The 15,473-nt window shown below is 34.7% G+C and overlaps 1 protein-coding gene and 1 long non-coding RNA gene across 4 annotated transcripts; both read right to left on the bottom strand.

Annotated features, from left to right (window-relative positions):
• Nucleotides 1-688: 688 nt before the first annotated feature.
• On the bottom strand, nt 689-15,290 carry LOC135729903 (uncharacterized). Of its 3 annotated transcripts, none has more exons than XM_065247794.2 (7): nt 15,124-15,290; nt 14,499-14,559; nt 7,656-7,850; nt 7,346-7,508; nt 6,774-6,875; nt 2,757-2,864; nt 689-1,077 (listed from the first exon to the last, which is right to left on the bottom strand). In XM_065247794.2, the coding sequence occupies exons 1-7, from the start codon at nt 15,258-15,260 to the stop codon at nt 764-766; spliced, it is 1,080 nt and encodes a 359-aa protein (XP_065103866.1). In that variant the 5' UTR covers nt 15,261-15,290; the 3' UTR covers nt 689-763. The 3 variants fall into 3 exon arrangements, with proteins under 3 accessions (XP_065103866.1, XP_065103872.1, XP_065103882.1); XM_065247800.2 differs by having other exon boundaries at nt 690-1,077; nt 14,511-14,559; XM_065247810.2 differs by adding an exon at nt 7,933-8,012 and having other exon boundaries at nt 693-1,077; nt 14,511-15,261.
• LOC135729778 (uncharacterized) lies at nt 8,710-11,161 on the bottom strand. The gene is made up of 3 exons (XR_010525760.2): nt 11,062-11,161; nt 10,789-10,936; nt 8,710-10,072 (listed from the first exon to the last, which is right to left on the bottom strand). It is a non-coding gene; the product is annotated as an uncharacterized lncRNA (long non-coding RNA).
• Nucleotides 15,291-15,473: the final 183 nt, after the last annotated feature.

Consider the following 15,473-nt stretch of genomic DNA (forward strand, 5'->3'; position numbering starts at 1 on the left):
GTTTGAGAATTGCCGACCGTGTTTAACCGCTAATTTGCACGATGCATTTTTAATACATGCGCATTATCTTCCGAGGTCTAGCAGCTTCGCGTCAAGTCAAACAACTTGAGAACGTCCTCGAGAATGCGCAGATCATTAGACATTGCAGAGAGAGAGAGAGCGCGAGAGAGATAGATTGAAAGACATCAGGTACACAGGTCTGGGAGCTAATAAACGTGTAAAGGATGTATAGTGTATAGCCATGGCACTCATCTCATTATATGTTCATTTATGTATATAGTTTAATAACAATGTATGTTACCAGCAATACATCAATTACAACCTTCATATAATGATTGTATTTACTAGCTGCTGACCTCATATTATTTTTGCTTCAAAAGTGCATAACTCACCTGTAAAAATCATTAAATAATTCCATAAATGTTTCTTAGTTATAAAAAGCTTTTTATTTTATTAACATTTGTTATTGCACTTTAATTGTAGAGATGTTTACAATTAAAAACATAGTTTGAGATGTATATATCCTTCCTTTGTGAACTATACTAGAAACCTCTCCCCGCTGTAAAAAAGTAACTCTTAAAATTAAAATGACTTTTTACTTGAGTAGATTTTTAGACCAGTAACTTTACTTTTACTTAAGTAAAATATTATTAAAGTAACTTTACTATTACTTAAGTAGAAAATTGTATTACTCTTTTCACCTCTGCATTCATATGTATTAAAATTAAATTTGCGTCCGTTCATAGAGAAAGAGAAACGTTTTCTATCTGTACCCATTTCCTTGCAAGTACAATTTTGCCTGTATTATTGGTGTCCCCTTCAAAAATTGTTCTTGAAAAATTTTATGTTTATTGTCCCCCCCAACATTTAGATGAGATTTTCGCCCCTGCATAGGAGAGGGGGTGGTAAAGGAATCAGGAGAAGCCAAAAAGGAAGATTCAGGAGGAAGGAAAAAAGTGACAGGCTCATGCGTAAGCTCTGAATCAGAGTCTGCTGTGGAGTCTGCTGGTGGAGTCTGTGTGCTGTTTGTTGCAGAACTCTCTACCATGCTGCTTGCTGCTTTATCTGCGTTTGCCACTGTTGGAAAAATACAATTGTGAAAAGTTATGTAATCAACACATTTTAAACAAATCTATTTAAAGTCTGGAATACACTATACAATTTGTAACCTCTTTCCAGGCACAAGAAACTAAAATGCTCAGGAGACACCTAAACAATAAAAACAATTTCACAGACAGGGCTTAGACCAGGGGTCTTCAAGAGTTTAGCTCCAACTTGCCTTAGCAGACCTGCTTGAAAGTTTCTAGTACACATAATTAGACCTTGATTATGGAAATAACTTTTAGCTAACACAGAAATAGCTTTTAGCTATTTCTGTGTTGTTGATCTTGTTCAGGTGTGTTTAATATGGGTTAGAGATAGACTCTGCAGGACAGTGACCCTTCAGGACATAGTTTGGAGACCCCTGGCTTAGGCTATGTTTACATTAATGCGGTTATCCTTTAAAACGCGTTACTTTTGCTACGTTTACGCCTTTCATCTACACTACACCACCGTTTTCGACCCTCATAAACGGATTCGTTGCAGACCCTGTTTTAGTTTGAGAACTCAGACGTTGCGCTGAGTGTAAATGTAGATGGAGTCTTATGTAAACTAACAGCTGATGTTAACGTGACAGCGCATCATTTTCAAGGTAAAAATTATTTTTATTCAGGTAAATGGAGGTTTGCAATGGAGGTTTTGCCAGAAATAGTAAACATCTACCAACCAGCTATTATAAACACTATGTCAGATTGTTTTAACATGTATTCTTATAAATAATGTCTGTTTTACATTTATGTTTGAGTATTGTTAGGTTTGAATATTGTTGTAATGTTGTTGTTGTTTTGTTTAAATTTAGTTAGCTTATTACAAAAGATAGACTGTAATTTTAAACGCCATATAGGCGTTCTAATTTGTCTCCTAATTTTAATCAATGTTTTGTTGATACGTTTTGTGAATATAAATTAATAAAAACAATAAACTTAACAACGTCATTAATATTTAATGCTCCTTTAGCCGCTTGAGCTTTTAGCTATTTCTGTGTTGCTAGCGGAGGACGTGCACATACCTCGCACACTTTTAAAAATTAATGCAATAAGCATTTCTCTTACTATGTTTGATTGAAGTTTGCATTTGCTGAAATTTATTTTTGCTTCAAGTTAGTTTAGTACTGTTCACTTGAATGCTTTCTTTTTAAATCATAAAGACCTTTCTGTTTAGTTATAAAATCAAAATTAACCTATTAATCATATCAATATGTTGCAGGGGCAAGCTAAAACAGTATAAGACTTTCCCAAACACATTTTTATAGGTTCAAAATTAGTGTCTGTTGTAGTTGCCAGCAAAGGACCCAGGTATTAATTTTTTTCAATATCGCACACCCATAGGCTGCATAAATGTGCAAAGGTAAGCTATTATTAGAGTAATAAGTTATTTTACACTTTTATGTGCATGCCCAGTTACGTGATTGGTCATGTTTCATGCGTTTATGGTGTGGATGAAGATTATTTTTAAAATGCCAGTATAAACGAGGATCGTTTTCATTTTAAAATGCTGTTTTAAAACGCAAATGCTCTAATGTAAACAGGGCCTTAGACTACACCCGGATTAGGCTATAGTTAAATTAAGGGATTTAAGTAGCTTTTATAAACTTGCCTTAGTAAAACAACAACAACAACAACAACATGTCAGTTCTATTGAATGAGACATTTTACCATTACAGGTGGACAGAGGTGTGGAGTCTGTTGGTGGAGTCTCTGTGCCATTTGTGATTGTGACAGAACTTTCTCCCATGCCGGATACTTCTTTATCTGCAATAGCCACTGTTGGACAAAAGAAAAGTGATGTGCATTGTGAGACAAGTTTCTTTCAGTTACAACAGCTCAAACAAGCATTTTTTTCTGGGACTGGCTTAAGCTTTGTCTGTGAAACTGGAGGGAAAGTGTTATTAAATTGTCTTAAACATGTCTTAAAACATGTTTCATATCCTCCTGTGGGATGGAATCATAGCCTTAAGCTATGAGTCTGTGCCCATCATACACTACATTATTTTCTGTGAAATCTTACTTCCCAGATTGTGTAGGCTGACCCTGACTTTCGGCAACTAGCATCAATTTCAGAATCAGTGTAAAAATATGTGTGTAAAAATATATATATATTAGCCTGGGTTTTCCCCATGCTGCCTTGTGCACAAATTTATTCACGCTGCAAGTCTAGCATGGAGACCATGGACCAAATTTTCCCCTCAAATTGGGAACCAATCACAGAACGGGGAGGGGGCAGCAAGACGATGACAACGTCTATGCGACACACACAATTGGATATGAGCTATGTACAGGTGCATTTGATAGACATCTGTAGCCCCCAATAAACGGCTCTGGGCATTCATAAACCACGCCTCAAATACGAGAAATCCATATATATATATATATATATATATATATATATATATATATGAATAAATGTAAGTAATGGAAATGTTAAATAAAAAAAAATATATATTTTTTTGTTGTTGTTTTTAAGGATGAAACATTTATGATTGTAATTCTTAAAGAGATCACCCCAAAAAATTTGTTAAAACAAAAAAAAGATATTTTGAAGAAAGTTTGTAACCAGAACACTTTGGGCCAAAATTGACTTTCATAGTAGTTTTTCCTACTGTGAAAGTCAATAGTGGCCCAAAGCGGTCTGGTTACAAACTCTCTTTAAATATCTTTATTGGCATTCAGCAGAACTAAGAAATGTATAAAGGTTTGGAACAACCTGAAGGTGAGTAAATGATGACGAAATTTTTATTTTGGGTGAACTATCCCTTTAAGTAATGTACACACGGGGACGAATATCGTGCATGATTATCGCTGATGTTTAACGGCTTGTGACTGAACAAAGGGCACCAATGTAAGTGTGCACACCGTTGCGAAAAACGGCAGGGATACTTTTTTTTTTTAAATGACCTCAGGTTTGTTTTTATTTGATGCGCAGTATTAAAAACTGGTGGACCAATGAAATCCCTACTTTTGCGCATGCCTGGAGCTGCTAAAGTTACAGTAAAACATTACTTGGTGGCACTCAAACACAAAACGGTCTTGTCTAGCACACATTTTACCAAGGTGACAAGAAAGAGCCCTACATACTAAGGGTGCTCTACCAGTTCTTGGACACACCAATAGACGTTTATTATATACATTTTTATTTCGGTATTTTTATTAATTTTTTTATTTTACCTTCGAGAAATATAGTTAAAGGCGCTCTAAGCGAATAATGTGCGACGTCACTTCCTGTTGATGTTTGAACTGTTTTCAAACAGACAGAGCGTAGCTAACTCCTCCCCCTCCCCCTCCCTTCCGTGCTTTCATGAACGCGCCCAACCCCCACCCCCAAATCCTTCTTGTCGTTTATTGGCTGGAATACTTTGTTTTGTTTTTTGATGCTAGGTTTGGCCATTTGTTGATATTGCGGTTTGTGAAGCCTGGGCTGTCTACAGAGATCGCGTTTTTTTACAGTTTGATCAGCGGACAGGCAGCAAGCAGATAGTGAGGAGATGTTTCCGGTATGTAACAAAAAATGTTTTATGGTCTAAAACGCTTCAATTCGCTTAGAGCACCTTTAAGAAGAATGTCTTTTTTATAAATATGTTTATTTGCACTACTCTTCCCTTGCACTACTGTCAATGACTGCGTTTACATGCAGCCAATAACCCGTTCAAATCCGGAATATTAGCAAAAACCCGGTCGCGCACGTCCATGTAAACACCGGCAAAAACCCGAATATGCTCATATTCCTGTTTTTAAAATCCCGAATATTACCCCTGGGTTACCTCTTTTCTAACCCGAAATTTTGGTCATGTAAACGCGCATCGGGATATTCCCATCAAAAGGAACATTGATTTGTGTACTGCGCATGTTCTATTCGCAAGGAATCTTGGTCTTTTGAGTAGAGAAACTTCTTGTATGCGCCAAAAAAACCCGCAGGGAGTAGAAGTAAGCATGGCGAGAGAGATGCGCCACACTTTTAGAGCGAGGAGGAAACCAATTGCAACAACCGCGTTTTTCACGTTAAATTAATAGCTATTCTTGTTTTTCAAAGCATACATGTATAATAAAGGCCAAATAGATTGGCAATAGTTATGAGAGTAAGTTGTTTTTTTTTTTTGCGTGAATTTGAATTCAAAATGTAATATGCTATTCATATTTCGTTAAATACAGAATGTGTGAAAAAGTTAAAGATGACAGAATAACTGTAGCGTCGTCTGCATCTTGATGCAGTTTCTAAGATTAAAATTACTTTAATTTAACTGATCAACACAAATACAAAGTGGCATAATATAACTGATTGCTTACCAGCACTTAAAATAAAAACCTTAGGTTTTTTCTTTGTACACAGCGTCCGCTCCGTGGATAAGGATGTTGCAATAACGCCGGCGGCTTTATTATTAACTGACTGAATACTTATACCTGACATTTAGATATGAAAGTTTATCATCAACAGTACCTGCGTGAAACATTATGAACATTGGTGATCATCTGCCGACTCGACTGTTTCTGCACGTTCTCAGTCCGCTTAATTAACGGCTTTTCGTTCAATCCGCGTGAGGTAAACATTTTTGTTCTGTACTTTTTTACTTGCATGTTTTTCTACATATTTTCGGCCAAGTAACACTCAGAATATAATGTAAGTTATTATAGATAGCATATAAGCTTGTTCTGAAAGGATGACAATTATAAAAATGATCCATCCAGCTTAATTTAGCCAAAATAATGATTTATTAGTTTTCATACTTTATAGATGTTAATTTATCTACTAATATATTATTGAAAATGCCATAAATAAATATTCATTGCCTTCTGTAAGCTATTGCATTCCTTTTGTTTTGTACATTTATAGTTGCATGAATACTGTCTAATTTTAATTTCTTTAAGACACTGTTGTGTTCTGTATTTACCGATGCTCTGTAAATATGCACTTAAAAAACCTTCTTGTTAGAAAATCGTTCTTCAAAAAGTATATTTAGCTGAAGCCTAGTATAGCTTGTTAATCTTTTTCTCATAAAAGGAAAGACATGTAACTTAGCCTACCCTGCTTCTACATCGGTGCAGCTTGTTCTGGATTTAAATAATAATTTTATTTTAGTAAATGAAGGCGGTAAAACCGCATTGCGCAATAGTGAGCCACGCAAAATCACCGCATTTACCTTTTAATCACAGTTTACATCGGGATATTGCCAATTCCATGTATACAGGGGTAACTCTCTCTGCTCACGCATGTAAACGGATTATTCCGAATGTTTCAGAAACCCGAAACCCGACCATAACCTGATCATAACCCGAATATTTACAGCATGTAAACGTAGTGATTGTAACTTATTTGCACCATTGTTTCTGACTACCATCTCCTCATAACATGTATATGCCATATATACATTTTATATCTGTATTTTTATCTTCTTTCATTTTATTCATATCATAAATATGTGTTTTTCGTTATCAATCAGCACAAGCACTATAACTGTCAGGGAGTGAATTTGCACGTTCACTCTGCGAATCACCAGTAAAAATCGCTTGGGTATGAACACAAAAAACGTCTGAAATTACACTTGCGATAAGCATGCACGATAATTGTCCTGGTGTGTATGGGGCTTTAAGGTCTGCCTTTGGACAGATACTAGTATTTGGTGCATGACAGGTAATAGGACCACAAAACTGTATGCTGTACAAAAAAATAAGACATTTTACCATTACAGGTGGACAGAGGTGTGGAGTTTGCTGGTGGAGTCTCTGTGCCATTTGTGACAGAACTTTCTCCCATGCCGTTTACTTCTTTATCTGCAATAGCCACTGTTGGACAAAAGAAATTGTGGATAGGATAATAACAATAATTCAATAATAATACAGCTCAAATAAATACAATTAATTAAGTTTAAGTTCACCTATGGGTTGTACTGTTTTTAATAATGTAATATCAATTTGACATGATCAAAATAATACAAAGCCCCACTTAAGTGTTCTTATGTAATTTCAAATATCTAAAAATGATACTTCAAGGTTAAATGTATAAAAATATTTATAAATAACACCAATATGTGTTGTAAAATGTTAGTCCGGTTGAACAAGACATTTTTAAATAAGAAATAATGCTACAAACATCATGTTGTTCACATGTTAAAAAAATTTTTTTTAAACCTAATGTGAGGGAAAAAATGAACTCTGCAAATGTATGTATTGTCGATAAAACCTATTACTAATGTCTTTAATGTAAAGTTTATTCTGCAATATGTTAAAATTTTGTGCACATTTGTGTTTATTACCATTAAGAAGACTTTCGTATAATCTCTTTATAGTAAGAAAAGCGTCCTGAGTGTCTTCGGTCTCATTCTTCCATGGGCAGAAGCATTCAGCAGAGAAACCATTTGAGGTTCTCCTGGCAAGGAGAAGGACTGGGTACCTCTCTAAAAGTTCCCACTTGTGGAGCTGGAATGAAATTGAGACACAATCATAAGACTAAAAACGGGATAAATAATTACAATTTCACAGGCATGAAACACACACACGCGCACGCACGCACGCACTCATTATTTACTTATTATTTTATGACTAACATTTGAAAGATAAACCTACCAGAAGATTTGTTGAATCATAAATTTTGTTCACACTGCAGTTTTTTTTTTGTCTGTCTATCCATTCCTGGGAAAGCTGTTTCTTTTTTTTCTCAAGCATTTGCTTATATGGCTGTTTGGCCCTACAGTATGGACATGTTTTGCTGGCTACTCCAATCTTTTCCCTGCATGTGTAGCAATCCTTTAGAGTAGGCATCTGTAAAAAGAAACATACGGTAAATGATGATTAGAACACAGCATGCTATGTAATGAGGGCATAAGAAATATTTTTTTCACACCTAGTATGTTGACAAGTCACCGTCTTCGAAAATATTGTCAAGAGTTTGTTGTTATGCCCCCTAATACTGACTAGATCTACCTGTAAGACATTCGTTCATCTTCAGAACAGAAATTTTTATTTTTTTGATGAAATCTAAAGGTATATGATCCACACATAGGCAGCAAAATCATGTGACTACAGTGGTTCAACCTTAATATTATGAAGAGACCAGAGTACTTTTTGTGCAATATAACAAAACAAAAATAACAACTTCATTAACCAATTTGAACCATTTCCATACATCAGGAACTAATGCAGGCATCCTTGCTTACGTTCGAATGTCAACTAAATATTGCCCGAAGCAGAGCCCAAGAGCAGCATGACACATGTACAGTATGTGATGCTGAGGCAAAATTCGGTCAATAATGAGTCGGCAGCAGGGGCGCAATGAACAGTTTCAATGGGGGTATGCAAGACAGAATTTTGGGCCCCTTCCTTTAGATGAATGTTTGATTTTTATACCATAATGTGTAGCTATATAAAATTACTCAGTTGAGTGCGTTTATTTAGTTTTACAGGTCGCATTTGCAACTAAAAATAAATGAATGAAGCAAAAAAAAAAAAGATTTATTCGAAAAACGAATACCATTTTAATCTGGAAAGGCAGAAAACATTCAATTGATTTTAAATAGGTCACTAAAAGAAGAATAATGAATGGAGAGGCATTTCTGAATGTATGGAAATCTATGGAAGCTAGTTTTAGAAGCTAAATGTGTACAATTATGTTTAGCCTACACTGAAAAAAAAAATCCTTTCAATTTACGTAATTTTAATGTGTACATCGGTCCCACATAATCCGATTGTGTAAAACCAACATAATTTTCCTCATTTAATTTTTATGTGTCAGACCAAAACATTTTAATTGTTTTAAGTAGTCTAATATAAATATGTTGACTCAAAGTGCTATTTCTCTTTACTATAACACATTTATTTTGTAATGTTTAAGTAATTTTATTATGTAAGGGGACTAGATTTTCATCTGTAATTCCAACATGCTTTTTTAATGCTTATATTATGGGATTATGTAACTCTAAAGCAATTTCATTATGTCTCTGGCACCAGAATAATCACCCATAATTATCCAAATGTTATTTATTTCTTTTTTAAATACAAAATACATTTGCATTGGCATAAAAACCAAAGAGTTTTGAACAAATGTTTAGTGATATTGAGGCAAACCACTGCTTTCAGATCATCAATTCACTTAAATCACTACACATTAATTCAATAACAGTCACTTACTATTACAACATCAGCACATGCAGTACATACAAAGGGGCAATTTCCCAGACAGGTTGTAGATTAAGCCATGACTAGGCCCTAGTTATATTAGGATATTTTTTACAAAAAAAGTTTACAAACAAACCTACCTTACAAAAACAACACTGGAGTACATCTTGAGACAAAACAATGGCACTGATATATGTCAAGATATGTCAGTGCAATATGTTTTCAAATTAAGGCATTGCAAAAGTCTGGGACTAGGAAAAGCCCCATCTGTGAAACTGACCCAAATGTTTAAAATAGTTACTATCACAGTAGATTTAGAAGTGCTAAAGCACAAACACTGCATTCCAAAGAGACATGCAAAACAGTAAGTACTATTATTTTTTAAATGGATTTACAAACTGGAAAATATCAATCCTTCAGAAAGTCAGAGCTACAGCATTTGTATAAACTGATAATCAAAGATTCAACAAAAACAAAATACAACAACCATTTCCAAAATCAACTCTGAGCAGCAAACTGTTAATGTTTTAATAAGAGAAAACACTTAAAACAGATAAATAAAAAGAACATAAATGAGCAGCACAGTCTTTCTGATCCTTTCACTGAAAGAAACTGTTCGTTAAAGTTACGCTCAATGCAGTTCCATTAAAATCTTTTGGATTTCCTCAAAAATAAAGCAGAGATCAGGATAGTTCAGGTTTAAGGCATACATCAGCTCAAACAACATGGCACGATGTTGCAACACCTTCATGCCTTCCAGGACTATACAAAGATCCTCTTCCTCATCACAAGCAGCATGTTGTTTGAGAGCACAAATCCCAACAGTGGTGTCTTCAAATGACCACACTGATGCTGACTTCATCCATGCCCTGTACAAAACAGACAAATGTAGTTAAAGAAACAGAAAAAAGTTACTGTTACAATAAAAGTGTCATTGGAAATTAGTACAATGCAAACAAATATAAATGTAAGTATAGAGACCCATGTGCATTGCCACAGCATGTTACAATTGGTTACAAATATATGGGTTACAAAGCAAGGCAGCTGCACTGTCCACTGCTCCAGGTGTGTGTGCGCGTTTACTAGACTGGAATGAGTTAAATAAAGAGGCCACATTTCGAGTGTGTGCTACCATACCTGACAATCACATCAAAAGTAAATGTTCTCATTTTCTCACTGTCATGTTGTTATAAACCTGTATAAATGTCTTTGTTCTGATGAACACGAAGGAAGACATTTATTTTGAGGAATGTTTGCAACCAAACTGTTCATGAGCCCCATTCACTTCAATAGTATTATTTTTCCCCACTATGGAAGTGAATGGGGCTTATGATTGGTTTGGGTACAAACATTCCTCAAAATATCTTCCTTAGTGTTCATCAGAACAAAGACATTTATAAAGGTTTGTAACAACATGATAGGGAGTAAGTGATGAGAATATTAATTTTTGGGTGAACTACCCCTTTAAATCTTCCCAGGTGTTTTAATGACCCTTGTGCCAAAAGATGTAACTAAAACATACTACATTTTCTGTACTTCCAACAAGGTTTACACATTTTTATGTCTATGAATCTATATTACTTACTTCTGTCATTTGATCATTGATTGTTCCAAGTCTTTTTGCTAGCTGTCCTCCTTTCTGATAGAAGAGTTTCGTCAGGTTTTTGGATTGGAGGTCCAGGTGACACACAGGAACATAAGACAGTAGTGATTCTTTTAAATTCAGCATTTATCTGAAAACAATTAACCAACCATTGTATATTTGAGTACTGCGAGTCAAAGAATAATACATGGATATTAGTTACAAAAATAAGATTTAGCTCCTAACAGCAGTAAAACAGTGATAGGAATTACTTACCAATGCTTTTGAGTGTGTGCAAGGATGATGGACCTATAAGAGGAAATATTCAGAGGTGAAATCAACACATAACCTCAAATGATTAAGGTCACAAATACACAGAGCAATAATGAAATAAGTATTATATCTGTCATAGGATGCAATTTTGGACAAAATGAGATTTTAAAACAAGGTTCTCTTCTGAAAACGTCAGCTTTAAGGTGTGGTCACTTCAAAGCGATTTTTTTTTCAGTTAACTTAATATACCAGATGTCACGCGAGACATTTAAAAAAGCTTTTTCTAATTGAATCAAGTGTTGCTCGTGGCGTAGTGAAGTCACGAATAACTGACGCGGGTCTGTTCATCTGATTAAGCAGACAGTTTGTTTCATACAATGTCATTATTAATGTAGTCAATTGATATCATCTGGTAAATTACTTACATGGATAACGTTACTCTGGACAGAATAACGTTTGGTTAGCGTTTTATTTGTCTTGAACCGTTTCCATAGAACAACTGAGTAAAAAGTGCCTCAAAAGTCAACTCAAATCTGACAGTTTTCAACTCGGATAAAACTACCAAACGTGAAATAACGTTATACAGCTGACATTTTTAAAACGCTGTTTTTCTTTATGAGCCTTACACTTACTGACTGACTGACTGACTGACTGACTGACTGACTGACTGACTGTAACGTTAACTTACTCCACCAACATCCTCCAAACTAATTTTTACTATAAGTCATTGCAACGGCTACATATTGTAAAAAAAAAACTGTCTATCTAGTGAAGATGTATCACGTATAAAGTGAATATAAATAAATAATAGAACTTACTTTAATAACGTGGTGTCCGTCTGAGAGAGTTCTTCTGACTGACTGCTGCTGAGTCTTCATTTTGGCGCCCAAAACAAACGATGTTTATTCTTCTTTTATGGCGATTGACGTCCTTTTCATTGAGCGTTACTGCCACCTTCTGCTCAGGAGGTGCCATTTTGTGTGCAAACTCAATTTTATTGCTTTAAGTATTCAATTCAATCAATTTTAATCAATGTGAGAATAATGTGTTCATTTTACATTCAAACAAAACATTTTCATCCTAATCAATTAAATTATGTTTACACAAGGAATATAAATATTTTGTGTTGCATATACATGTTTATTTTATTTAAATTTAAAGACCCACCAAGTCCATTTTTTTCAGTGTATAATAGGCTAGTTCATTCTTCAGAGTTCATATTGATGATCTTATATAGTCCATTTAAAATTGTCTTACGAACTGACTGTATTCGTCAGAAAAACACAAAATAACTTAAATTCTCTTTATGTTGCTGTTCTCTGTATGTATGTGTGGTATTCCGTCCTCTGCTCATGACAATAAAGCGTGGCCGGCAAAATTAAAATTAATATTACCTTGATATTTAAGAGTATGCGCTTCGCACGCGCACGCCATTTGCCTGTGACACAGAAATTGCAAAAAGCACAATCGTCTAAAGTTTTAAATATGACGTTGATTTTTAAAAGTCAAAAGCATGCCGCAATCAAATGTGCTGCTGATGGGCATGAAAATTTAATTTCTGTGCACTGAAGGCTGTTTTTTGAAAAGCGATTAAAGATAATACTGCATGTTTTGGCATTTCGTAGTATATTGCAGTAGTTTATATTTGTTACGTAATGAGATGCACGGTGTTCTTTTTAATGTTCTTTTTCTTTAATATTCACAACACTTATCAACAAAACATTGATTAAAATTAAGAGACAAATTATATTAAACGAAATTCATTTGAAGCAAATATTTGAAGCAAACAAAAGTTAATTTAAACTTAAAATGATGTCTTACAACCCCCTTTGTATCGTCATATTATGCCTTCAAACCATTGCAACGCCCAATGGCGTTTAATATTAGAGTCTTAATAATGGAATTAAATTAAAACAAAACATTAACAACATTACAACAATATTTAAACACAACAAAACTCAAACATAAATATAAAACAGACATTCTTTATTAGGATACATGTTAAAAACAATCTGATATAGCGTTTATAATAGCTGCACTTCCTATTTTGGGCAAAACCTCCGTTGCAAACCTGAATAAAAATGAATCACTTTCACTTTGAAAATGATTCGCTGTCACATTAAAACCAGCTTTTAGTCATTTAAAATTTAACTCAATTATGGCTTAGACAATTCTCCTATTTCATGTTTATTTAGAAAATACTATTTTTAACTACGCCTATTAAGTTATTGTCCGTCTTTAAAATGCAATAGTTATCAGCAGTCGCTATGCTAATATTGTATTAACACAAATATTTTTTATTTTTCATGAAACATACAGTTTGGGATCAGCATGAACGCTTTTTAGTGGCATGTGAGATCTTACCTTGAAATGTCAAACTGTAGGGCTGTCGACTATTTCTGGTAAGTTTGCATAGCAAACCCACCAAACTGATCCCAAACCAAAATGTTGCCTACTCACCCATATCCATACCCGCACAATCAAATTAAAAACCACCAGAACCGCCAAATATGTAATTGCATCGTCATGCTTGCACGCTGTTTTTTTAAAAGTGTCTCACTTTTACTTAACACAACGTCATTCCCATAAGTTTTATATTAATTTACTTTACATTTTACTACAGTGTTATTATTTACGTGTACAATAAAAAAAAAACGGAAAAGTGATGACGGTGGGGCCCTCTAGCGTACTTATGGGCCCATATGCCTGGCATACTCTGAACCCCCCCTAACGGCGCCCCTGGTCGGCAGTCGGATGTAAACGAGGAAGCCTGCACTGAGTTTACTACGTCAACTATGTATGACAGTTTAAACTGCTGAATAAAGTCTTTATTTTTTTTGTTTTAGCACACCAAACGTATTCTCATCGCTTTATAACATTAAGGTTCATCCACTGTAGTCATGTTGACTATTTTAACCATGTTTTTAACTACCTTTCTGGATGTCAAAGGGTGCAATGGTGTTGTTTCCTATGTGTGCATCAAATACCCTCAGATTTTATCAAAAATATCTTAATTTGTAGTCCGAAAATGGACGTTCCACATTCATAAGAAGTTTGTCCATCTTCAGACCACAAATTAGGTTAAATGACAGAAATTTCAGGCATGTCACTCATCTCATTGCAATATGTTAACTGGATAACACTGGATATAACTTATTGTATAGTTTAATAGAATAATGTATTTTGGTTATACAAATCAAGTACAACCTAACTATAGTGATTGTTTTACTAGCTGTAGACCAGCATACTATGAGAATCTCTATGGCTAGTTTAATAAGACATGTTGCTGATACAGTTTTGTACTTTTTCTTGTTAACTAAATCTTTTGGGGTTTCTTATATATGGCTTCATGCATATATAGATATATATAGATGAATGTGACTGTGTTTTGTTAATTTGATGCATGATTATGTTTAAGTGGATCAAAAACATCACATTACTTGGTTAATCACCTGTGGTGTCTGTCTTCTAGCGTTATTTGTTCTGTTCCTAGATTTGCACCTGTATAAATGAATCAGAAAGGAAAAAACAATGTATTTGCATGATCGAGTCAGATAAGCGAAATATGTGTGGCACCATGCACGTTTTCAAAATGTGTGCACTTTTACATAGTCCCTTAACCACAACGTTTCCAATTTCGAATCAATATCGCAAGATACTAACTTTACTAAATGATCTAACCCTAAAAAATGTTAAAATTATGGGAAACATACCTTGTTGATTTGAAACGCGACGAATACTGAACAGACGACAGAATTATAACGTTATAGGCCTAACGTTCTTAATATTTGTCCAATGACAAAAATCGATCTTTTTCGAATATTTATTGTGACGACGTATTTTAATAAAAGCAAAGTTCAATGTCACTTATGTTCGTAATGTTTAACTTTTGCATTTATTTATTTATTTGTGATATTTCGTAATGTCCTTTTACTTTATTCCCAAGTAGCATAACGTACCTGAACAACTACATCACCACAAACAAAGATGAAACAACACAAAACGCCCTAGCATTATTATTTTGTTATCAAATTATTAGATTATCAAGGTTCACTGATAACATACCTGTAATCCTCGTTTATGGTAGAGACCCACAATGCATCAAGGCGAAGAGGCTGTGGCACATCTCCCGCTGCCGGTAGGGGCGCTATTTTATGATACGCTATAGGTAGTCGTATTTGAGCAAAGGTGCATACGACCATGTTAGTCGTATGAGTTGGAGAACTTGTTGTATGAAAAACTCACTTTTTCTGGGTTTTGGGGTGTTATTTTGTGTCTCTGATGCTCCCACACGCATACAAACTTGGAAAAAAATCCATCCATGCTGTTTTGAGTGAGATACAGGTTTCTGAATGTCCTCTGCCTTGAGTCTCAGATTGCGCGAGTTAAAACTCAGCTCCGTTGTGACGTAACAA

This window comes from Paramisgurnus dabryanus, chromosome 1 (assembly GCF_030506205.2).
Source record: "Paramisgurnus dabryanus chromosome 1, PD_genome_1.1, whole genome shotgun sequence".
Lineage (NCBI taxonomy): Eukaryota > Metazoa > Chordata > Actinopteri > Cypriniformes > Cobitidae > Paramisgurnus > Paramisgurnus dabryanus.

Coding starts and splice junctions, on each gene's coding strand:
- LOC135729903 (XM_065247794.2), bottom strand. CDS start 15,260: ATGGTCGTATGCACCTTTGCTCAAATACGACTACCTATAGCGTATCAT. Junction 14,560..15,123: donor ACCATAAACGAGGATTACAG/GTATGTTATCAG, acceptor TCATTTATACAG/GTGCAAATCTAGGAACAGAA. Junction 1,078..2,756: donor ACCTCTGTCCACCTGTAATG/GTAAAATGTCTC, acceptor TTTTTCCAACAG/TGGCAAACGCAGATAAAGCA.